The 26330-nt window shown below is 44.2% G+C and overlaps 1 protein-coding gene across 3 annotated transcripts in view; it reads right to left on the bottom strand.

Moving 5' to 3' along the window:
• Nucleotides 1–26130, bottom strand: part of nrp1a (neuropilin 1a) — an 83155-nt gene extending 57025 nt beyond the window's left edge. For 2 of the 3 annotated variants that reach the window (XM_032551085.1, XM_032551082.1), the window contains exons 1-4: nucleotides 25554–26130; nucleotides 23866–24440; nucleotides 21880–22054; nucleotides 368–549 (exon numbers count right to left, since the gene is read on the bottom strand). In XM_032551085.1, the coding sequence (XP_032406976.1) occupies nucleotides 368–549; nucleotides 21880–22054; nucleotides 23866–23932 (424 nt within the window). In that variant the 5' untranslated portion in view covers nucleotides 23933–24440; nucleotides 25554–26130. Of the gene's footprint in view, nucleotides 1–367; nucleotides 550–21879; nucleotides 22055–23865; nucleotides 24441–24539; nucleotides 24993–25553 lie in introns of those variants that run through there. The other variant, XM_032551084.1, reaches the window with a different exon arrangement.
• Nucleotides 26131–26330: the final 200 nt, after the last annotated feature.

Genomic DNA, 26330 nt, shown 5'->3' on the forward strand with positions numbered 1-26330 from the left:
ACTCCTTTAGCCATGCTTAAATTCTTGTTTGATTGAATTTTGATGTGGATAATGTCAACAACCTTGCCTCTTCCTGGTGCAGTACATCCACTACAGCGTTTCTGACTAGAACACCCTGTCAATGACATCTAGAACATTAGAGAAGTGGTTTCATCCCCAACACCTCCATGTTGGGGAGCCATTTTCTCCCTTTTTCAAAACAGGAGGTTGCACCAATTCAATGTTTTGAATCTACTCTAGTGGAGAGATGTCTAAAACTTGCAAAACTATAATCCTTAAGGGCTGAAATCGGGAACCACTTCATTCAAAAATACAACGCAGATACCTAAAGGAGTTCAGGAAGGTGAAAGCATAGTTTGCAACCTACCCGTCTTAAAGATCTCATATCGGATGGAGAATCCGGCTCCGTGTGTCTCGTAGTCCGACACAAACTTGATAAACAGCTGGTTTCCTGAGGAGACGACCGCTGAGGGGGCGATCTTCCCGCAGTACTTCCCCACCAACTGACCGTTCTCGTCCACACCATCTCGCACCTCCACGTAGTCATACCTGTCAGGAGCAAAGAGAATAGAGACGGCGTTGGTCACAGGCCTCAGAAGTGGGGTTAACATGCTACAACATGGTGTTGATCTCCATTAGGACAGCTGTGCTTTTCAGTCCTCCACCAGGCATTCAGGGAGGAGGTTCAGTGCCTAGACGTATACACAGAGGAACAGAAACACCATGCTGCAGAGCATATTGTGTGAGTAATGTAGTGGAAATACAACACTGTGCTAATGAAGCTTCGGGTAAAAGCTAACAGAACAGGTGGGGAGGCGATTTACGTTCATTACAATTTAGACACAAACAGTGAGTAGGTGTCCAGCTCCTATCAGCACTGATGTTAGGATTCAGCAAACTACTTGAAAGGGACAGTTTTTGCAGGTACACAGTGCTATTTAATAGCACAATCAAGTATCTATGTTACTTTCAGGTGTTAAAAAAATGCTATATACATCTAATTTAACCCCTTGAAATTATGTCTCTGTCTCTTTAAGAAACTCCTGCTCTTTCTGAAACTCCGTCTTCAGGAAGATATGATAACATCTCTCCTCTATTAACCTTTTAACATCATTTCTACCAGAGCTGCACTGAGACGTAGCTCCTACAATGAGCTCAGCGGATGTGCAGTTCCACCAGGTGTTTGCTAATTGCTGCTGGCTAGTCTGAAGGAGCTGAGTAGGGGAGGGCTGCTCTGTGTGGCAGAAGCTGCAGTAGCTTGGAAACTGCAGCGCTGAGGTGGAGTTTTGTCCTCAAAGGCGGACTAGGTCCACCAAGTCGTTTTGCACAGATGAATGGTTGCCATAGTAGAGTAAAGGATTTCTCAAACATGCATGAAATAATCAAGGCAACACTCCAGGTGTGTTTTTGATGAGGGAATAACATTGTAACATGATGTAAAGCTCAACACAGGTGATTTTGCCCCTTTAAGTACCAAATTCAAGCTAAGTGGTTGTTCACATCCAGTCTAACCACCGGATCACACGCACAGCATTCCTAACACATGCAGGATAAAGTATAGGGTTGGAGATTTATTACATTTACATTTTCTGTTTTTAGAAAGAGCCGATGTCACGGGTATTTATAATCCACACACTTCAGCATCTCACTCAAGCGGATTTTCAGACCCCCGTCTATGGAATGGGATTACATTTAATTAAGTCAGAGCGGAGTTTGGTAGTAAGCGAGGCGAGCTTTGCAGGGACACGAGCCGCGGCGTAGAAACACGTCCGAGGAATCTTGCGTGCAAAGACCTAAGCTGCTAAAGAAGAAATGTTGAAGGTCTAGCCAACGAGGGTGGTCCGATCGGCCTGTGGAGGTATCGGTGTGCGCGTGCGCTCTCGGGCGCTCGTTAAAAGTCAACAATAAACGCTTTTGATTTGTGGTTTTCACTCCAGTGCCTGCCTATGGCGGCTTGAAGGACAGGTAGAGACGACTTTTCCACGCCGTGTCTTTACTCTGAGTGAAAGCTCTCTGTTTTTCTTTTCTTTTGGTAGGCTTCAGGTTTCCACTCTTTCTAATTGCTCATGATGTGAATTTCTGACACGTTTCCAGCATTGCCGGCTACTTATTGAAGATTTTCCCGGCGCAAACGCTCGGGACCGTCACCTCCGTCATCGTCAGGGAGCAGATGAATAAGCAGCAATTCAAAGACAGTCAAGCAGAGATTAATTTTGATGCATGGGAGAATAACAACAAGCAGCAGGTGTGTGGTCGTGTTCACACCTACACTCCCCCCCCCACACACACACACATTTCCTTCTGTCTACTCAGAAAATGTTCGCCCCCAAGCAATAGGGGCCAATTTTCATAGTTTTGCCTGATTCCCAAATTACTGTCAAAACATCAGGTCTCCTTAGTGATTCTGAACTGACTTAATGCATTGCCTTTTTTTTTTCTTTTTTTCTTTTCTCCCACCAAAACGTGATTTACACCTTGAATGGCAGCGCAGTCGGGTGAAATCATTTAGTTGCGGTTTGACATGCATCAGCGCGCAGGATTTGACACATTTCTTTTTTATTTTTTTTTTTTATCCGCCACCTGTGTTAAATTTTGAAAAATAATATTTGCGAAATGGAAGTCTAGCTACGGGGAAGGGATTTAGAGAAAATGGGAACGGAGGTTAGGAATATTAAGGCGAGATGAGAAGCTTAGGCAGCAAGACGCGAGGACAAAAAAAAGTGGCGCTGCTCCCGGTGGAACAGAAACCGACGGGACGACTCGGTTCAGCTCGACTCCGAAAACATTCCCGTGTAATTTAAGGTTCACCACAAAATAGGCCAACATTTTCTCACCCTCCAGACACAAAATTTAAATGTATTTTATTGGGATTTTATGCCATAGACCAACGCAAATAAATGTCTCAAAGTGTGGTGTGCGTGTTTTTTAAGATTCAGATCTTTATACTTGTTCCAATGGGACATTAATTGTACAGCAAGTCACAATGAAAACAACAACACACCAACAATTAATATTTAACAACAGGGCGTGGCATTAAATGCCACTGCTTCAATCAAGTTCAAAATGTGCAACTTGCCGATCAAAAAAAACATTTAAAGTGCTGGTTGGACTAAAAACGAATAAATACATCATTCTTAAAATGTGAAGTCCCTCACTTTAAGAGACAACAACGCTCTATTTAAACTCAGTGGTTAGAAATACAATAATGTCATTTCACATCACAATCAAGTAACTATGTTCCTTTCAGCTGTTATAAAAATGCTGCATGTAACAAATATGACTTACATTTGACTTCAATATTTAACACCTTGAAATTGGGCCTATGTCTCTTTAAGAAACTCCTCCTCTTTCTGAAACTCAGCCTTCATGAAGTCATCACAACATGGCTCCTCTAATAACCCTTTAATAATGTAATAGTGTTGCACAGAGAAGTAGCTCCTATAAAGAGTTCAGCAGATGTGCAGTTCCACCAGGTGTTTGCTGATTGCTGCTGGCTAGTCTGCAGGAGCTGAGTGGGAGAGTCGCGGGGAAGGGCTGCTCTGTGAGGCTCGGAAGCTTGGACGCTTGGAAACTGCAGCTCCAAGGAGCAACTTCGTCCTCAAAGGACGAACTAGGTCCACTCGGATATGTTGCTCAGTGGAATGGTTGCCACCGGAGATTAAAGGATTTCTGAACACTCCAGGTATGTTTCTGATGAGCTTTACAATATAACATGACGTAAAGCTCAAAAAGTTGATTTTACATTAGAACCCAATTTGAATAAATGAAAGTGAAGACTAGCCTGAATTATCACCAGTCCCACCACTCTGAGTCTAGCACTGGGAAGAAAGAAGATCCCGTACTCTAAAATGGACACCTTCAAGATTGGCTAAAGCTTGAAAACTGACAAGCCACTTGTGTTCAGGAGAAACTGTTTATTGTCAGGTGTGACAGAGTTTGAGCTGCTTGGTGACAGGAATGTTTGGAGGTGTCGGGATCAGACAACCCTGAGAACATTACTGCTGGTATTGGTAATCAGCCATTACTGCTGGTATTGCTGCACTCCATTAAGTGGATGTCATATGGAAATCCCTTCATATATAACTTCAGAAACCATATGACTGGTTTTCCTCTTCCGTATTCATTTTGGGGTTTTTTTTTCTTTTAAATCTGTCTGCCTTTCTTGGGGAATCTCTGCCTTGCTCTGGGTTTTTTTTTCTTTCTTTTGGCGTCTCCATGTTTCTCCTGTGATTATTTTGTGATTTCAGTCCAGGTCTTTTTCCTCCTAATTCGTCAGGCCACCAGCTGTGGAAACAGCCCCGCTCGGCTTCCACAGGCACCGCTTTGTTCCACCTCCCCCTTTATCAGCTACGGCTCCTTGAAAGAAAACACTAGTTTTGCATGTTGTTTACAGTGTGTTTCTCCCCTGTGCTGTGATCAAACATTCAGGAAGTCACTCATTTGGTGGGCTCCTGTTAGAGTGATGTCATACCGTCTACTTTGAATAGAAGTTATTTATGGGGTTTTTTTTCCAGCCACAAATGATTGAGCAGAAGTAGTAGGTATGGCATTTTTTTCCTGGGTCTCCTGGCTCACAGCAGAGAGTATTAATCTTCCCGTAGCCCTCCTATGGTCTATCAGCAGACTTATAATTCACCTCAGATCCTCTGTCTCTGCAGCTATCTCACCCTTCCCCGCATTGCAACTGCCAAAAGCCGAGCTTTGCCAGACGCCTTGAAAAATTGATGCTGAGATGCATCACCGAGACGAGGAAGAGCAGGGCGCATTAGTACAGCTGGGGGAGCTCTGCAGAGTGTCGAAAATGCATATTGTGTCGGGCGAAACGGTGTGTTGGCATTCGCAGATAAGTAGCATCACTCTTCTTTTTTTTAACCAATCAAAGAAGAAGAAGTTGTTTACTGCATTTTTACTCCGGCATATCATCAGCTCTGATGGCCCTCGTTAAGGCGACGCAGCGGGGGGGAATGGAAGGCAGATGGAAGAGAGACGCCTCCGTTTCGGGAAGAAGGGGGGTCCTCGGTGTGAATGATTGGAACCTATCTCTTCAAAATATCTCTATTTGTACCTAAATGAGCGGCGCGCCAACCAGAACTCCAACGGTTCCGCTCCGGTGCATCCACACTCCCCCGGCTCGGTTAAATGCGGGTCCGTCCGGGCCCTCGTCATCTGGAAGGCGTTTATTGGGGGAAGCGCTCGGCTGGGCGGTCCGATGCCGTCGAAAATCTCTCCTGTTGCCAGCTGTGCTAAATGTAGCTCCAATCTAAGCACCTGTAGGTACTCGCTTCTGTGGTTCAGGGCCTTTTTGGGGGGTGCGACAATCTTGATCTGGGATCATAAAACAAGTTCGTGGACTTGTCCCACTTAGCAAAAGCCCCAGACACAATCACAGTTTGGGTGTTTTTGGCACTGCTCTATTTCCCCCTGACCTTTCAAGTTAAACTTAAACTCCTCTTCTCGGCTGGATGTGAGGTGATGCTTACGTTTTATGACTTCTGTTCCATTTTCCTCTTGACAATACAATCCAGTTGAGCCATGCAACTATTTAGCTTTCAAGTCTGCTTTGGGTCTTGGTGGACAAAGGCACAACACACACACACACACACACACACACACACAGATAAGTACACCCACATTTGAACACACAGTGTCCAAATGTGTGTGGTAGCAGCCTACCACAGCGCTAATAGTGAAAACGGTTTGCCAATCCAGTGGGGAAATTAAAGAGAGAAAAAAAAGAAAGAAAAGGGGGTAGGAGAGTAAGGGGGCGAATGTAATTCTCAACGACCTTCGCTTCACCAACCCAAACATATTAGGCTGCCTTCTTTCTTCAGGCACAGAGAAAAAGCAATCCGCCAGTGTCAAACGAGAACATTAGTCCTCCGCGCAAAGCTGAAGAGAAGGCGACAAACCGGCGGTCTAACAATATAACAGTTATATTGCCTGAAGCTTTCCCATGGAAATAATCTGTCCTCCCACTATAAATGTCTGCTTGATATGGTTCTACAAAGGCAATGCAATCTGAAGCAATGGAATAACGCTATGACAGACTGTATAAGCCTCATAGAATTGGTTAGCTTCCTTAATCAGACCATTTATAAGCCGGGGCCATACTGCAGAAGATCCCAGAACAAGAGCTTTTTCTTCAGCTGCATCCACAACCATAATGTCCGGCCCGTTTGTTCGGTTTTCTCTTTTCTGGTTCTGACAGAGAACAGCTTGTTGTTGGTGGGGGAAAAAACAACAACAACAAAAAAAAACATGTCACCTACAACATGTCAAAACACCTCCAGGTAACATAAGTGCAAATACCTTAACAATGAACTCTGGACAGCTCTGTGAGGTCCAAGGAGAGTTAGCAGGGAGAGAGAAGAAAAAAAAAGGAACCTGGCTGTCAGCTGTCAGAAAACTCCAGCTCCAGCGGATCTCGGGTATTAACAAGTCTCCGTCTAACAAACGGTCACTTGGGGCCCAGGAAAAACATCATTAACATTTGTACTGGGGCCCAAAGTCATGCTGATCTCTGAGTTACTGAGAGGGCTAACCTCGCAGGACTCCCACGCTGCCTCACAACTGCAAGAGAGATTCATTAACCCAAGCAAGGCCAAGGGGTTCCCTTTTTTTTCTGTGGGATCAATTGAGCCATAACTCAGTTGCCTTGGGCAGATACAGCTACACTCTCCAGCCTCTTTATTAGATACACCTTGCTAATGCCTGAGTTGCACCCCCGTTTCGCCCTAGAACTGCCACAAGTCTTTGTAGCAGTGATTCAACGAGGTGTCAAAAATGCTCCTCGGAGATTTTAAACCACCACAGATTTGTCAGCTATACATTCATATACTGTTCCAAAACATTCCAAAGATCCTCCACTGGTCTGAGATCTGATGACTTTGGAGACCATTGGAGTGGAGTGAATCCAATTTCTATGTTCAGGTTAGAGACAATTGTGGGTGGGTAGAGCACCCAATCATTGTACTTAAATCAGAACAGAACATTTTTGTTACTGGTAAAAATTAGCCGTCCAAGAAATTCCTTAAGTAAGGATAAAAATGTATTTGGTGAAAAGTTACTCAGGTACTGAGTAACTGATCAAAACATCAATCATTTAATATTTAAAAATGACATTGTTACACAGACCAAAATATAAAGTCAGGTATAAATAACAAATCCAGCAAAAGAATCAGTTTTGCAAATCAATTTCTTTCAAAATATAACTTATGTAACTTTGACAGAAACAGCAGGTGTGTGTCTGGTGAATTTTTGGCTAAAACGAGCTTCTTCATTCGGTGAAGTTTCTCACAGTGGGCAGAGTATCCGGAAATTTTACTCAAGTAAACTCAATACTTAATGAGAAAATGACTCAAGTAAAAGTAAAAAGCACAGCATAATAAAAATGTACTTAAAAGTATATTATTTTCCCATAAATGTTACTCAAGTAAATGTAACTGAGTAAACTTAACTAGTAACCCAACTCTGGTCTTCTGGACACCCGGGTTGTGATGAGTTGTGATGAGACTGAACCAGTCTACCACATTCAAAGTCGTCCGCATTTTAAAGCTCGGCTTGAGGAAGTCATCTTTATGTTATTGTTCACATCTGGAAACGATAACATGACGCCATACATCGCCGGAGGGCAAAAAGACTAATGTTTGCATGCCATCCATAGCCACGATGCTGCGGTGGAACAATTCTGTTAATAAATTAAACCTGCCGATGTAGGTATCATTCATTTAGTGCGGTGTGCCACAACAAAGGGAAAATAACATAGTAAAACCGACGAGGAATAACTCAAAAGCACACTTATTCATTTTTTTCTCGTTCTTTGAGTCGGCTACGCTACACACAGACCCACTGACATAGCACCTGTCTCGACAATGTTACAGTTGTCAAAGATAAGCTAGCATAACTGACCTACTTCCCTCTCCCTCAATATTTCTTTCTTAATCAAAACTTGTCAGTGACCTGTAAAATGTGATAATCTTGGACCTTGCTATCTAGTTGCCGTAGCGTTGACTATTAGTAGCAAAGCACGGCGTCCCTCTTCTTCTAGAAATGTATTGGTGGTTGGCAAAAAATGTTAGATGAGCATTACTCCCACCACACCAACCGGTAACCTTTTCTTTTATATATCATGCATACATTTAAGATTTAGCGCATTATGTTGACAACTTGACAGCTAAATCCAATGATGCCATTGTAGCCATCGCAAGCTAGTAGTTTGCTGCCCTCTACGAAGTAGCAAAGTTGCAAAGTGTCTTCATGTATTGAGCTGCTGAAAGGTGATTTGGTGTCTGTATAAATAAGCAGCTGAAAAGCTGCACCATCCAACGCTGAGAGAATGTAGAAAACCTCTGTAAACCATATCTACATCTCTGTGCTTACAGCTACGAAAACAAAAATAAAAGAACCCTTCTATTGACTCGCACAAAGAGATTCTTTTTTTTTTCTTTTTCTTCATCAAAGCAGCATATCAAACTGCTTTGGCAGATGCTCGACCACAGAGCATAAAAAAAAAATAATTAAAAATCTGCAGACGTTTAAAGCTATCATCATCGCAACTAGTGTTGGGACTCCGCAGAACATGGCTGCAGGAGCTCCAGAATGTGGCGAGTCACTCAGCAGGGACCAAACCACCAACCAATCAGAGCTGCTTGCTTCAGAAGTGGTTCCCCCAGGGCGGGTCTGTTTTACACACCATATATATATTTCCACAAGCACGGAAGATGAAATATACGGACGCAAAAGCCGGATATTTTCCTCCTGCTTGGCCCAGCTGCGCACGCTCCAATAAGTGTCCGCGGGTGTCGCCTCCGCCGCTCAGCTCGGCTCGACGCTGCCAAATATTTTTAGATGCCGTAGCTTGTCGTTCCCAGTCTCGCCTTGGCCACGAGCTTGTAGAGCATATTCCTATGCTGCAATTATCATTAGCACTGATGGATTTAGCATGCTCGCATCCATTAGCTTCCCTAATTACACTGTCGAGAGATCTGCTGTCGCCAACAATCAAATTAATGAATTTGGCCGTTTAGGCTCTATTATTGCATCCGGCCTCCCTCTGCAACATGCACAATAATCCTTTATTCAGAAATATGAGCACACAGAGGGGGAAGGATTTCTGTCCCCAGGGGTGGAGGCACGGTTTGTAAGTCAGAACAGGAATGGGTGGAGGGTGTGGAGTTTTGAACGAGCAAGAGAAAGTCCTCGATCGCTCCCACTGTAAGACTTCCAATGCTCTGACCCCTGAGCAAGCCCAGTTCTGTTCAGCTGATTCGCTTTCTGCTGCTATTACAGACCGCGACACGCCTTCGGGGTCAGAGAAGCGCTACGCCTACTGCAATTCATCTCGCTAGGAGCGAGTTTCTCCACTAATTATACCTGTGAAGTGTGACAAATAGGTCAGAACAACCTGATTGTGTAGTAATCTCAACATACACCAGTTGCTCCGGCACAAAGACGGGCTTCGCTTGGTGTTCATTGTGACGGGTAATAATATTAATTGATGGTGTCCTCTGTTTCTGGGTTCAGAGACAGTTTTCTTGTCTGAATTTCACACCTTTCCAGACCCAGTCTTCTACCCCCCCGCCACTTTATTTTCATACTTATCCAATTCCAGACTTTTCCAGACTCCTTGAGGCTGAGTTTTGAGCGCATGACTCAAAAACTGTGAACATTTTTGACAGTAAACTGTTTCAAACAGAACTGTTTGTGTTATTCCGTCGAAAAGTGTGACTTTTGCCCGAGTGTTCATTAAAAAAAAAGGCTTGCATGTCCCAAAATCAGGAAATGTGTCTAGAAAGCACAAAATGTTAACAAATGGTGATTACAAAGTTGCAAACTTTTACTGGTCCTTGCAAGCTTCATAATCATGATCATTTTTTTTTTACTAATCATTGACTGCAATCACAGCATGACATATATCAAGGACCTCATCGCTGTTTCTATCACACATCATTTTTTCCCATCTCAAATGTTGTGAGATTGACTAAGTGCCGTGATCTTTGAAAACTGCTATTGGCAAAATGAAAACACATTTCGCACCGTTTTTTTTGCTGCCTCAAACTTAAAAAATTGCTGTGAACACAGCACATCTGAGAGTGCAAATGTTAATATCCCCACTCTGCGTGTGAGCTTTTTACAAATGAAGCAACCCACCCTTTGGCTTGTTCAAAAAAAAGGGAAAATAAAAGAAAGAAAGAAAATCTTCATAAACTTAGCAGTAATGGCCTTATTATATAGTCATTCCAACTGAGAGCTGTGTAATAGATCAATTATACACTCTCACTTGAAAAGGTTCAACGTTTTCCTAACACCACAGCCTGAAACTCTGTGATATGATTCACAAAGCACCCCAGCAAAGCTGGAAACTGGTATGAAATTCAAAGGCAGAAAAAAAAAAAGGAACGGGAAGCAAAAGATAGAGGGGATGAAAGGGAGGCATATGTTGTCTCGAAGCGAGAGGGAGAGAAAGAGAAAGAGAACCTGCTACAGACCGTTTCTGGCGGTCATTACTGGAGGGAATGGCTCCCATTTGTCCCACCTTGACATTTGAGAGGATCTCTGATTACACAGAGAGTGAGGGGGCGGGCAGAGGTGAGCGAGGAGAGAGTCCTCCACAGGGGTCGGCGGCACGGCTCGGATGATGCGCTGTCGCTACAACAATGAGAAGTCAAGGGTAAAAATAACAGGGAGCTGGGAGGGAGGGGCGACGTGGCCCAGCGGGAGGGTGGACTTTTACAGTTGTGCTTTTTAAACAACAGCCTCTCTGCCTCGTTCTTGTTGCTCCCTCTCCCTATGAAACACCTGAGTGTCGTGAAAACAACGACATGTTGCTGGGGGGTGGAAGGGGATGAGGGGGGGGGGGGGGGGGGGGGGGGGGGGGGGGGTTGTTTCTTCAAGGTTTGTTATCCGGTTTGAAACTGCATCTGATTTCATGTTCTGAGTCCAACGTTGCAGTCGTGAAATACGTTTGGGAGATGACAGAATTGTTTGGTTCTGCAAACAATGCATTGAATTTAGTGCATCTGTGATCTGACATGTAGTAGTTCATTACAAATGACTTATTTTTCTTTTTTTTTGCTAAGTGACTAACAAATATATGTTAGGTGTAAATCCTGCCCCATCACAAAATCACCAACTATCACCTTGTTCGTGAAGCGAGTCCCAATGCCACAAAGTGGCTCAAAAACATTAAAACCCCAGGAATCCGAACGCTATCGAGAACCTGTGGACTGTTCTACAGAAGCAAGTGGGTCAACAGATACCAACAGACTGATTGATGGCAAATAGACTGTGTTTTATTAAGTCCAAAGTACCCCAAAGCACTTCACACTACGTTCAGTCATTCACCCATTCATGCACACATGGTGGCAAGCTACTGGACACCAGCCACAGCTGCCTTGGGGCAGTCTGTCAGAGCCGAGGCTGCCACCGGATCCTCTGACCACTGGGCACTCGGGTGAAGTGTCTTGCCCAAGGACACAACACTGATTGTGGGACGAACTCCAGCCACCGTCGCCTCCATCCCAGTCAATGATTAACTACCGGCACTAAGAAAGCAAGAATGGCTCATTATCAGTCATAATTTATCTCAGAAAATCCCATCAGAATCTAACTAGATTAAATTACAGAAATTGTAATTGTAAAAATGACTTTTTGGCCGTCGTGGCCTTTACTTGACAAGAAAGCAGGTTGTGTGAAAGAGGGGGAAGACATAGGGCAAAGGTCAACGGGCCTGGACTCGAATCCATGACTGCTGCGTAGAGGACTGAGGCCTCTTCATTGGTTGCGCTCCCACATACGCTGAGGTCTAAAATAAATGTTAAATTTATCTGTTAGTAAAGCTATTTCAGAGCCACCAAACACAACATTTATGTCAACGCCAATTTTTGGCATAATTATAAGGCAAAATATTCTGATATTTGAAAACAATTTGGACTAAGTAACTCTGTGAGATAAACGTTTAAGTAAAATTATCCCCATGTACTTTTTAGGACTCGAACATTTCATGAGCTGGCAAGTGGGGAACAACAGCAATGATACGCTTTCCTCCAAAACCACATTTAGCAAGTAAATTGTCTGTCTGCTTCTGGAGCTAGCAGAGGGCCACCGACACGCTCCTGCATGCGAGGAGCGTGTCGTACTTGAAGAACCCGAGAGGAGCAGAGGAATCGGAGCAGAGGTCAGGAAGAGGTAAAGCCATTGAAAGCTAGTCAAAGCCACCATGCCTGCCCACAATGGACAGGAAGTGAGGAACAGTAAGGTGTGACTGCCTTCGGTGGTGTTATGGGAAACTGCTGAGCGAAATAGAGAAGGCATGCAGAGTTGTAGATTGAAGGAGCCAAAAAAGACTATGGAGCTAGTTCCAAAACAAACTGCAACATAACTATAAGGGGTTTGGCAACATGAGCTCTTGCATGCTAACATTCTCACACAAGGATTTGCAAAGGAAAGGACGCTTGAGGGCAGTGGTAATAATAACTGTACTGGGATTTATTCAATTAAACACTCCATCCGTTCCCCCTGGTGCTCTTCCTCTTCTTTCTCTTCCCTGACCTCCTGGGAGTCTGTGAAAGGGTTGACAGAGGGGAAGAGCAGTGGGGAGGGTCAAAGAGCAGGCTTGGCTAGATGCATCATGACCCGGTCATCTGGCTGGACATGGAGGACTTGCGCTCACACCCCTTGGGAGTGTTAAGGATGATGGTGTGTGCACCTAACCCAAACAGTCAGAGCCAGTCTAAATCAACCCAGCAAACAGGAGGCGGCTATTTCTAAATCTTTACAGGAAACAGACATAAAGTGAAATGGAAACATAAAAAAGAATAGGATGTTTCCATAAGGGAAGGATATTTGCAGGCGCAAGCAGGTAATCCGCTGTTGTTCGAATCTGGCAGCTTCCTCTGAATGTAGATCAGTTCAAAGATGCGGAGTCTGACGTTCAAACCCCCATCTCTTGTGTCTTTTTTTAAGCCGGCAATGTTCCCTCTGCGTACACAGAGCTCCGATTTTCCAATGATGGAGCACTTTAAAGGCCAAAAAGTCCATGCTGCGCAGGACACATGCCAAGTGGTACATCTCCTCTGGCATCGGCCAAGGAGAGGAAATTTCTTGGCACTACACAACTGATTTAGTTTCTGCTGGTCAGACACCTGCTGCCAACGTTTGAAGGACAGTGTGACACTTCCCACTTGCTCTCCTGACAATCAAACATTGCCTGGCTTATTTGAGGCCTTCAGCACTGAAGAGAGAGTCTCTCCCGTCACTTATCTGGCGCACACAGGGGTCATCCCGGAACGGCTGGCCAGGCGCCAGAGGAGCGGGCTACTAATAATACTTTCAGCACTTTAGCCCACTGAGATAATGCCAGAAAAGATTGCTGTTAGGCTGTCCTCTTTCACATTTTCCTTTCTCTAATGGAAGAAATAGGGGGCTGCGAAGAGAATGCGATTGTTGCCGCAATGAAAAGGACAAACCACAACTAATGTTGGCAATTTAGTGTGGCGAGATCATGCAAAGAGCAAACAAAGCGAGGGATTGTTGAGTGTCTCTAAGTCAATCAGGGAGCAGCTGGGTATCAACCCATCAATCACTGTCTTCCCCGCTGCACTGGCCCAATCACGGAGGGCTGAGTGGCGGAGAAACAAGCAACACTGCAGCCTGCTGTGGGCAAACATAGCAACCTAAAATAACCCCAGGGAACCAAGAGAGCTTGGCTTCCTCCTTCCTATACCAGACTCCCCTCTTTACCCACTGCACACAAACTTTGGCTTCACCAAAGCACCTCTGGGAACTTATGAGTTAGGATCCCCGCGGCTGCTGAGCCCTCCCTCCTGTACACCAGTCCGGTAAGCACAGGGGCATCGGGGCGACAAACAACCTGTGCCGAACTGCAGTCACATCAATCAAAATCATAGGGCTCTACTCAAGATTAGAATGGACAGGGGGCCTATTTAAGTTGTACCCTAGTGCTCACCAACTGGCCAAGGTGATCCTATGCCGCCTACAAACAATGACTTGAAGGAACTCATTATCATTCCCAAATTAGATTGTTATTCCTTGTATTTTTTTTTTAATGTGAGTGTGGGAGAGACAAACACAATGTCTAGCTAAATCTAATTCTTTTCTGACTAAATCATTGGCAATGGAAAGACTCCCACTGTCTAATCTATATAGTTCATTCCTTGTAATCTTTCCTGAATAAAAAGTAAGATAGAAAACAGCTGACGTCTACAATTTGTGTGGTTCGAAGTGTCATTCTAGAAAAACTTCTATATAGGGAAGCTTGTGTTGGTTCAAGGCTGACAGGGAACAAAGAACAGGAAAAACATCAGCCATGTCCCAAATGCAGCTCATGGACATTATTAGTCTATGAGTGGCTCTGTCCAATCAGATAAAAAAAAGAAACAAAACAGACAGACATGTGAGAGTGTGGCGCTTTCATGCTGTCTCAGATTTCTGACTGGTGCTTGAAACCCAGTGGCTTATTTATGAGCAAGAACCTCTTTCTCTCCTCCGCTCCATCGTCCAGCCTTTCTCTGCTCCCTCTGCTGCGAGGGGGGAACTTGCGTCCTGCTGTGAGGCAGAGTGGCTCTCCTCCCAGTTGTGGTCAGGCTGTGCATGAATCAAAGCGGCGACAGAGCAGCGGGGAGGACGGCAGATGCCACGGCCAGAAAGCTTTTCAATCAGACTGCCCTTCCAAGCTGCGGCCAAGGTGAAACACTTCACCGGTGGATTAAAAAAAATAAAAAAGAAGACATTCAACAGCCTTATGCGAGCACACACTACTCACAATGACCTATTTTAATCCTGCTCATTAGCCAGGAAGTAACCCCTCTACAGTTAAAGGAAATAAAAAGAAAGAGTAATGAACGTGAAGGCCAATGGCTGTCTCATACAACATCTCTGTCTCCTGTCCGGGAGTCTTTGCCCTCAACTTAATTAACAAGGTGAGCACTCAAAAGCACATGAGCGCTGCAGCTTTGCTGCTCTTTTGTCTGTAAATGCCGCCCCTTCCTCATCACTGTACAACACCGCCGCGTTGCAAGCAGACGTTGAAAACGCAGGATGTCTTTTCTTTTTGCACCGTTTCACCATGCTAACAACATAGGGGTATAATTGGCGTGAGGCGCAAACAAGTCGTACTTAAAGTGGATTGCTCTTCTGACAACCTCTTCTTCAGAGGGGCGCCCGCTTCAGTTTGCAATTTAAGGCCTAATTTGATTTCCACTGCTATGAACTGTGGGAGTCTATTGTTGTGGAAAATACCGGCTTGCACACTTTCTGCTGTCTTTGATGAGGAGGGTAGTTAAAAGAAGCGGCGGGCCTCTTTTGCAATCAAGTTTACCACTCCATTTCTGTGCCTCCACTTTAGACTACAATGCCTCTTTGACTTGTGCTTTAAAGAGGAAAACAAGTCCTCTACCAGATCGTGATCAAGCCAAACAACTTCATGTCAACGGTCCATTGACGAAGAAAGGCTGCATTTCTCTCTTGTTTGTTTTCCTCCCTGACAACGGCTGATAAACGAATAATCTGTTGGTAGCAGCCTTGCATTGAGTGGTGAGAAGTGATCATTCCTCCTCGCTTTCCTGCTGTGAACCTTGAATGTTCTTTGTTATAGAGCCGCCAAATGAGAATGAATGGCATTAACAAAATGACTGACCCCCCCCAACCCTTCTGCTCCACACTTCCTAGAAACAGGTGGCTCTCTTCGCAGGGCACTGAGTTAGTGGGATTCCGCGTGACAGACCCAGCTTTAGATGTGGGGTAGGTCAACACCTCTCCTTCCCCATGCTGCTCTTGTGGGTTTGAGCACGCTCAGAAAGGCCAGGGAAGGCAGGATGTCTATTGTATGAGGTACACAGTGGCGAATGTTTTCTTTCCCAGCAGGCCAAGAAGCTCTACAAGAGGAAAACACAGTGGGATGTAGATGTAAAGGAGCAATGAAATGGAAAGTGAGGAAAGCTAATATTCCTCTTCCAATTTTTCAGTTTTGGCACCTGAATGGAGGCGACGGGCTCCACTTTGGCTTTTGAAGTGTGGCGAGCCAAGAGGTTTTCACTCACTTTCCCCGCTGAAATAGCATTCCTCGAATCGCTCGGCTGCCTTATACACCTCATCTCAAACTTCTCTCTGTGTACCCCAAACACTGTCACAGTGGAATTTTCTGTGGCGGACAGGAAAGAATAACAACACCCAGGTAGAGAAGCACAGACATAAGAGACGGCTGGGAAGGGATGAGTCTACTTCTGTCTTCCGCTCTAGTTTTCGACCCAACTCTTCTGCTCCTCCAAAACAAACAAGACTGAAGCTCTGCCTGACTGACTGCCTGACTGCGAGGGATTTTATTGTGTTCAACACTGAGCCGCTTTCTGGTTTGGTCAGCAAATCCCACTCTATCAAAGATTCATGGTGTTGTCAGGACTTCGCTGGATCCAAACATTGTTGGTGCTCAGCTTTCGAGTCAGCAGGAGAAGATGAGGAGGGCATGGGGAGCAGAGCTCTGGGTCAGGATGTGAAACTTCAGGGAAACTTGTTAAAGTAAGTTCTGAATCTCAAACTTCACCAAACCTCTAAGTAGAAAACAGTAAGCCGCAGTATTCCTTTTAAAGCAGATGAATTGCCTATCAGGTTTGCCGCTCTGTCACTTGTTTAGATTTAAATCCACTGAAGTTTCCATTCCATTCCAGATGAGCCTGACAGGCCTTATCAGCTCCCCCTGCCCCCCAAGGAACAAAGATTAGATGCATGGAAGGGGAGTGGATTGCGAGCATATCTGTTTACCTTGTTGTCTTTGTTTCACCTCGGCTCAGCTAGCTCATTCCGCTGATTTTTGCAGCAAATTGACTCCAAATATTTGTCTCGATGCGGCCTGCGCCTTTTCCCTCAAACTTCATTAGCTGGGAGAGGCGGCGGGGAGGGCGGCCCCACCCGGTGAAGTCTCCACTCCGTGAAAGTCTACAACGGTGCGTGAAAGGTAAACACGTCGTGCATTCAGAATCGCAAGGCTCACTTAGTCCCCCCTTATCTCTGTGATGGAGTGTTTTCCTCCTGCCGCTCTCAGGATACAGGCCTCTGCACTTCCCTAAACAAACCTGTCAAGGGTAGCGCGCCCATGAAACGGCAGCTCGGCAGCCAGACTCTGCTCTGCAAAGACTTGTTTTTTTGTTGTTTTTTTTTCCTTTCTTTTTTACGAGCGCCGCTTTGAGTGGTTCTTGTTTGGTTTGCTGATAAGGCCCATGTCGGAGGAACATGTGGTGCATGTGTGTTCCACTGGCCCGCTAATTAGATTGTGTGGCAGGGCAGTGAAGCATGCATTGTGAGCGCCGTCCAACCCCCACTCGCTTTAGCAGCCTATCAGATAAGGAAGCCATTCTGGATCTCATCAGTTTCCATTATGGAAGGGCTGATTTGGTGAGTGGCGCTGCGATGGGGATTCTAATACGTCCAACTCAAATGTTGCCCAACTGTACAATTGACACAAATAGTGCCTTGGAAAAAAAAAAGTGTTAATGCCCTCTAAACTTTTTTCTCTTTGTCACATTGCAGCCACAAACCTCAGTGTATTTTGTTTGGATTAAGAGTGGTAAGAAGAAGACCAAAAGAAGTTATGTTGAAAGGGGCAGGATCATGTATTTTCCAGGCACATAGTGCTATTTTATAGCACACTGAAAGACTTTGTTACCTTCAGTTACTGTAAAAATTCTTTATATGTCCAACATGACTTAAAATAAATTTGGCGTTGCAATTTAACACTTTGAAATTGGTCCTCTATCTCTTTAAAAAAAACCTCCAGCTCTTTCTGAAACTCCGCCTTCAGGAAATTATTACAACATGGCTCCTGTATTAACCCTTTAAAAACGTTTTTACCAGCGTGGCACTTTGAAGGAGCTTGTGTAATGATCTCAGCAGACAAGCAGTTCCACCAGGTGTTTGCTAATTGCTGCTGGCTAGTCTGAAGGAGCTGAATGGGGGAGCTGCTCTGTGAGGCAGAAGCTCAGAACCTTGGAAACTGCAGCTCCCAGGAGGAGCTTTGTCTCAAAGGCGGGGCTAGGTCCACCCAGGCGTTTTGCACAGCTGAATGGTTGCCATGGGAGATTAAAGGATTTCTCAAACATGCATGAAATAATCAAGGAAACACTCCAGGTATGTTTTTTATGAGGGAATAACATGACATAAAGTTTTTTTAAAAAGTCAATTTTACATAACAATGTGCCTTTAAAATAGATCAGAATGGATCTATTTGACTACAATCATTACATGTGGAGTAAAAGTAACAGTGCACAACAAAGGGGAAGCTGGTCACAGTAGATGGGGAAAATCTGAATAAAGACTTCACCTTCCAGCAGGACTATAACCCTATGGTTAAAATGTGTATATGTTAGAATAGTCCAGTCAAAGTCCAGACCCAATGGACAATCTGAGGCAAGTTTTGAAAAGTCTCGTACAAAGATGCCCGCCTTCCAATTTGACTGAAGTTGAGAAGAAAAGGCATAAAGTTTCGCCTCTAGACCGGTGAAGCTGGTGGAGACACGCTGTGAAAGACCTGCATCGGGAACTGGGGCAGATGGTGCTTCTATAAAAATGTGGCGGTGTCTAAATCCAAATTCATGCCACATACTTCTTTTTAAATGGTTTTTGTCTGTGAAAATGTTGTAAACCATGCATCATTTAAATTTTATTTCACAATTATGTTGCGCTTTGTATTGGTTTTTCACATCAAAGAGTATTACGAAAGCATATGTGTCATTGCAGTGTAATAAAGTGCTTTGTAGTTTGTAGCTGCTAAATGACAACCACAGGAAAAGTTAAGGAGTTCAAATATATAATTGTAGCACTATATAATCTTTTAATACTCTGTTCACACTGACACCCTTCTGGTGCAACTAGGTGTGTCACCATAACAAATTTTGCCGGACGATAAATTGTCCCAGGAGTTATTGCGATAAACGATACTATTGTTGTTTTGAGACCACTTTCAGGTAATATAATGAGAACGGCATAATAATGAACGAACACATTCTCAACAATCAATAAACTTTAAATTCTCACTAACATTGAACACTGGAAGTGGAAAACATTTTAAATATACACAATAAATAAACAGAAACAGCAAATAAAATAAATTTTGAAGTCTGTGAAAAAAATTGTCCTTCAAAAAAAAACAAAACAGGGCTAGTTGAGACCAAACTGAAGACTTTTGTGATCAAGTTTTTCAGAAGTTGGGATACATCACAAAGCGTGACTAAAGTCCCACTAAAAGCTCTGCACTAACAACATTAAAAATGAAAAGGCTCATAGAATTAAAGACGGGGAGCAAAAGGAACCGACAGGGGCCACTCCAGTTTTTGGGTGAAAGCTCTGCGAGGCCCACATGAATCGGTTCCAGACTCGGGTTTCACGGCCGTCTGCCAGGGTCATTTGTCAACGGATCCTGGAAACAAGCGATTAGGAACCTTTCTGACCACAGAGCCGGTGCTAATGCCCACTTCGAATGAGCGTTTCATCAAAGAAAATCTTTGATTGTCGCAAGAATCGGGACGTTTTTGGGTTGGGTTTTTTTTTTCATCTTGGTCAACGGATGCATTCATTTTTTTATTGCTTCTTTCCACTAATATCAGCATTAAATACAGCAAATGAGTTGGGGAAATTCCTCAGATATAGCCGAGTTCTGCTGACATTCAGTGTCTCCTAAAGGAGGGGGGGGCTCCGCTTCCCCCAAACCAGAAAAAAACTCACTTCCAGGAGGCCTGGAGGAACCGAATCCTGCCTCCACCATGTCCAAGATGTACATTCCTGACTAATTAGATTAACACAGCCCATTGTTACTGACCCTTCCTCACCCTCTGTTTCTACATATTAGACCTCATTCATATTCAACCCCCACCTCCCTCTGGTGCTGACACTGGAACCAAAAGCAGTTTCAAAGAGCATCCAGCTGCTAAAAAACAGCACCATTCATAGCCTGTCATAAATCTCTGGCACCAATAAAGAAAGGTTAAAGTGGGATTTAAATCCAAGGTTTGAAAAGAAAAAAGAAAAAAAAAAAAGAAAAAGGGAAGCCGCCGCAAGTGTATACGGGGGACCATTCAAGGAGCACAAAGGGAAGCGTAGGGTCCCAATTTTGGGTGGAGCGGGGATACAGTAACAGGATCCAGCAAAGCTCTGTGCTCTCCGGAGGCCCTGCAGCGTAAACAAACAGCTGAGACAGAACAGGGCCGACATACACACACACACACACACACACGCACGCAAACGCATGCAGAGAGACGAGCAATCAGAGCGAGGCAGTGAGCCCAGCAAAGCTCACCTCAGGGCACCCGCACTGACACAGCCTCATCACATTACTGACTGTCTCTGGTTACAGAAGCTCAGGCTACCTGTCTGACAATAGGTCTGCTGCTTAGCCTTTTGCTGGATGCAACAGCTCGTGGCTCACGAGTCCAAGGACGATCAGTTACCGGACCGTCACAGAGAGGTCCCGATTTAAAGGTCGCTTTCATCAAATTGGGAGTTTGGAGTGCTGGCCTGTGGGCGAGCCCATCCTTCTGCGATGCATAAGTGTGTTTTATAGTTGCTAGGGGTGTACCAATCGCAGTTTTCCAGCTGATCTCCGGTTACCAATCTTCACAAAAGCCTGACCTGCCGATTCCGATTTTGGATGATACTGTTTTTTTTGTTTGTTTTTTTTTGTTCGAAAGAAGTGTGGCTAAATATAGGACGAAAGTTGCTGAATTTTCAACAGTGAGGTGACTAGAGATAGCTGTCAGTCAAGTCTCTCTCACAGCAAGGCAGAAGAGGTCAGTGTTTAATTTTAAGACCTTTGCCAAGGTAGTTAGGACTGGTAGATAAGACTACCAATCTAGTAGACTGGTAGTCTACCATGATCGACCAATCACTGATGTCCCAACATTAAGGAAATAAGGGCCAATTTACTAGTGCAACCCTATCAATTATTGTAGAATATTTCAGTCCAGTTTCAACTATTCCTATGTATTACAGCTTGTGCAGATGTCCTGATGCCAGAAACTGTTAGAAACCTTATATTTTGATGTTTCCAGACACAAAATAAAGGTTTATGAAATCTTCCACTATGTTTTAAAAAAACTCTGCTCAGTGTACAGTCATCCACTCAGGTTTGTCCAATCTAAGTTTTTAAAGTTCCAAACTAGACATGGTGAAATGCAATCCTGATTCCAGAGGAAACATCAAACAGCTTATTAATTCAGCAAAGAATGAGAACCTTGAAATTAGCCAACCCCCTGACAGCGAGGCCACTCTGAGCCATGAGTCACATCACAAATATTGAAGCTGCCTTTAGAGGAATATCTGAGCTTCAACTCTGATATCAAAAGTAGCAGTTAATCTCCGGGAACCTCTCACATCTTTATCGAGTGTCTTAACTTGGGATTTGATGTTCACTTTCCTCACAGACTAACTCCAGCTGATATATCTTTGAGAAAGAATTTGGCTCAGCAAAAAGAAAGAAAGAAAGAAAGAAAAAAAGTCTAATCAATATCACAGCCGGATGACTTCACACCACAAAGACGCAAAATGACGGACTTTCCCAAAACCAAACAGCAGGGACGAGACATTCCTTCATCCTTCTGTCTCGCCGCAGAAAGGATCGCTTTCTGATTGCTTGTTGGCGCTTTTAGGCGCTAGATGGCGCAGCCTCACGTGCAATAAGAGAGCAAGGGAGGAAGGAAAGCGAGGGGGTCGGGGGAAGAAGAATCTCTCCCACAAAATACACACACACACACCTGACTCACTCATGATCGGAACATAGGCTTTCTGGGTGAACACGGACCTGCACGGGGTTCCGAAAAACTGCACATCTTAAAGCAAAAAAAGAGAAAGAAGGCGCATGTGTTTGTCGTCACTCACTTGCACTCTCGGTCCTCCAGGTCGAAATGCGGGTTGAAGTTGATAAGTATCCGCTGGTGGGGACCCGGCGCCGAGATGACCCACATGCACCTCTGAGAGGGCGGGTAGGACATCGGGTATCCGGGCGACGTGAGGTAGCTGGCGCTGGAGATTCTGATGTTGCCTCCGCATTTATCTGCAGAGGGGAGCGAAAGGCATGCTCTTTAAAGAGCGTGGCATGTCGCGCCAAAAAGAAAAAAAAGAAGGAAAAAAAGCCCTAACCAACGTCGTAGATATAAACAGTCGTCAAAAGATACTTCAATTCCTATTAAAAAGAAAACACATGAGTCAGCATTTAAGTAAAAACCGACTGTTTGAGTTTAACCGTGAAAACCGCGTTTTATTTGGACGTGTCTGAACCAAGATGTCTGCCAAATGACACGCAGCAATATTAGCTAAAGCCTAATTAATTTACACGAGTTTGTGTAGTTGACGAAGAACAAAACATTATCATTATTTTGTTCCCATTAAGATGCCACTAGAAAGCGAATAACTTTATTTTTTTTAAAAAGAAAAAGAAATCTGCTTTAACGAGGTGCACCAAGCCGTTTCCCTTGACAACCACGACTAAGATGTGGCATTCATGGTCAACAGTTGCCTCAAGGTGGCTAAGCGAGTTTCGACTTTACTGTTGCAGCTAAACGAGTCAGAGCTGGCTACACACATCGACACAGAGACTCTCTCAACCTCAAAGTCTGAAGACACTTTGGGGTTTTATTTTTGTTTGTTTGTTTTTTAACTTCTCCTAATTTTTGGCCAATAAATGTCCTCTGTCTCACATCTCAGGGTAACCGCATCTTTAAAGTTAAAATGAAATTTGTTGGGGATTTGTTAACAAAGTAGCTAAGTGTAGTTAATTATTTATTTTTTACCACTACATGCACAAGCGGCACATAGTTGATTAAAAACGTCAAGCCTTTTTAATGGGTTACATTTAAGACTGGTTTTTAAGGTGTATGGTCATGGTCAAAACGATTCTTGTTTTGATCGTTTGGGGTTTTTTAACCGATTTTGATCGACAGAATACAGAGGTAGACAAAACATCGCGTGTTGCTTAATCGAAACTGGAGATGAATCATTTAAAAACAAGAAAAGGAAAATTAGGCCAACAAATTATTTCTCACGAGCGCGTTTCCCCCCCCCCCCCTCTGGAACGCCACTCTGCCACGCGCGGGTGGTTAAGCGACCTCCAGACAGACAGACAGACTTCACATCGTCGTTGTGTTTAATATTCTAATAAGCATATAGTTACAGTTTGGAAAGGGAGGCAGATCACCCCGGAGTCTGAGCACGCAGACGTTTCTGCGGAAAGTTTGGTTTTGAAGTCAGGCTGATCTGTTCCTCCAAACTTCCCTCATTCTGACAGCGCGTTTCATCATTAAAAATAGGCGAGAGTCTATTTTTAAAGGCCCACTTTTTTTTTTTTTGCAGCTATATATTTATTTATAAAGCATCTGCCGTCAACATGAGCCCTTTGATTTTTTTTGTTGTTCCAAATAATAATAATAAAAAAAAAAAAACATGTACTGGATGCTTGAATCTATTAACGCACACATACAGTAGATGGACTTTTCTTAACTGCATCCTAAATCAGATCAACAATCCATTATTAATCCTTACTTACTTTTATTAGGCTGTAATGTGCAGATTTAAAAGCAATAAATGTGGTCTTTTATTTGAGTCTAGAGTTCGATAAAGAAACTTTTTATACTATAATTAAAAAAAAAAAAAAAAAAAAAGGTTTTCTGAATCAAATTTTTCAAGACAATTCAGATGTTTTCCAACGGACTCCGTTTGCCTTAGGCTGGCTTCAGCTCGGAGTCAGAGTTTGCCCAAAGATCAGCGCAGATCAGAGAGGGGCTAATCTTCAGGGAAAACAGCGGGATTATGCGGCTTTGCCGGCTACACAACGGCTTCATTTATGCTCGTATCAGATGTCAAACTTACCGTTTTTAAAAGCCTCGAGCACCGCGAGGAATCCCATGAACAGGACAAAAACTAATCCACAATGCATCCTCGTTCTGTCTCCTCCAAAATTACAAAAAAAAAAAAAAAAAAAGAAAAGAAGAAGAAGAAGAAGAAGAAGGAAAAACAAAAGCACTCCAGGAAAAGAAGTATTTGTTTTTAAAAGAGAAATCCTCCAAAAGCTTTTTGTTGTTGTTGTTTCTTTCTTAATGTCTCTCCGTTATAGTTCGAGAAAACAAAACAAAACAAAAATAAAAATAGAAATGTACTTTAGCAGCAAAACAATCAAAAAAAATTATTATTATTATTTTTTTTTTTTTTTTAAAAAGAGGGCAAAAACTCCAGGCTGAATCGGTGCTCCGAGCAGTTCAGGTCGCGGGCATCCTGTCACTCAGCTCCGGCTCCGGCTCCTCTCCAGCCCCGGCTGCACTCCTCTCTCCAGCGCCCGCCTTGCCATTCCCACCGCGGAGACGCCGAATGATGCGAGTCCTCTCCACCCCTCCACCTTTTGCGTCCTTACTCCGTTGGATGATGGACAATAATCCTTGGCTGTGGGACTGCACAAAGAAGAAAAAAATTAAAAAGAAAAAAAAAATCAAAATTAAAATAAAGCAGGAAGATTGTAAGCTGCTTATTAAGGCGCGCGCGCTCTGCACCTTTTAACTGCTTTTTACGCGCCCGTGGAGTGATTGGCTTGATTATAGCCAACCTGTGTCTGGAAGGGTCCTTATATGTGAGCGGAGTTGCACACTGAGCAAGAGAGCTTCGTTAAGTGACAAGACTCTCTCTCTCTCTCTCTCTCTCCCTCCCCCTTCCACTATCCTATCCTATCTCACAAAATCGGAGCCAGACAGTAATGGAAGATATAGTGACTCAACAGGACACTCCTGCTCCGGGCCACGGCCAGATAACAACGAGACACGCTGACAACCATAAACAGACTATTTTATTCACCGAGATCGGCTTCGCTTCTTGTTTTGAGGTGATCACTGCAAAACTTCCCCCCGTTGTGACTCCTGAATCCTGTCCAAACCCTCTTCTTCCCACACAACTCGAGTGGAACTGGATCACATGTCATGTTCTTTTCTCTCGGGTTTTTTTTTTTTTTTCTTACTCTGGAGCCACATAACTGTATTTATTTCATTTTTTTTCCTCTCTCTCTTATTATTATTATTATTATTATTATTATTATTATTATTTTGCGCACCAGTGTGCGCCTGTTTGTTAAAACCTGCCCCGCAACCGTGACACCATTAAACCGGTCGCTCTGAAATTTAGAGGAAATCGATGAAAGCGAACATTTCAGCAAAGCCTGCAAGTCGTTTAGCTGCTGGATCAGAGAAAGAGAGAGAGAGAGAGAGAGAGAGAGGAAGCCTGATGTACAACACGCAGCGCGGTGAAATTGGAAATTGTGACATAAAACAGTAGAGAAGTGTGTTGGATGTTAACCGTGTTGCATTTTTTTTTTTAAATTAACGACGAGGAACAAAGGAGAGAGTTTGATATTTGGATTTGGTCAAAAGGGTCAAATTCATGGATTTCTGTGTGGGAGAAAAAAAACAAAATAATGAAAAGCGGTTTTTGAACATTTCTTTTACAGGATTCTGCGTCGACTTTTCTGCCAATCTTGGACGTAAAGTCAAACAAAAAAAACAAACATCTGCATTCACCTGCGTCTTGAGGATCCGCGGACCCGCAGGCATCCAGCCCTCCTCTTCTCTCTCTCTCCCTCTCTCTCCCTCTCTCTACCTCTTTCCCTTTCTCTCTCTCCGCTTTCCAACAAGAGCGGAACAGAGCAAAGTGCGCGATCCGAAAGGCTTCCCTTTTGATTTCCTTAAACAAATGACAAGAAAAATATCCCCCAAAAGCGAGCAGAGACAAAAACTTCTTTCATCTCCAACTTCGAACCGCCCGCAGAGTCCCGGAGGGTTGGGAGGGGAGCGGAAGGGGCCGCTCAGCGCACAGTCCGCTGCCCGGGAGAGCGGCTCCTCCGCTCGGCGTGCAGACAAGTCCTTTCCCCGCTGTGAGAACGGCTCTCTCCGGCTCTCATTCAGCGGGGCTGTCACAGCTCAGACCCTGACCGCAGTGAGGAGAGTGGTGAGAGGGGGAGAAAAAAAAAAAAAAACCCAACCAGTTCCCAAATAGACCGCCTCTATCAAAAATAAAAGTAAAAAGTAATCTTTTAAAATAACTTTCCCCCTTTCTCTGTCTGTGCTCCTCTCCGCGCGCGCCTCTCCGCTCCTTCCACTGACTGATGCAAATGAGGGAGGGTCTGAGTTCGTGCCAGCCCAACACGCGCCCCCCCCTCCCGCCCCCCCCCTTCTTCACTAGCGGAGAGCGACGGATGCGCGCGAGGCTGTTTCCCCCGCGTGCGCGTGCGACTCTGCAATCGATATGCAGATTTCACGCAGCCGCGTGGCCGCTCGCTCGCTCGCTCGCCTTCAGCC

Source organism: Xiphophorus hellerii, chromosome 21, assembly GCF_003331165.1.
Source record: "Xiphophorus hellerii strain 12219 chromosome 21, Xiphophorus_hellerii-4.1, whole genome shotgun sequence".
Classification (NCBI taxonomy): domain Eukaryota; kingdom Metazoa; phylum Chordata; class Actinopteri; order Cyprinodontiformes; family Poeciliidae; genus Xiphophorus; species Xiphophorus hellerii.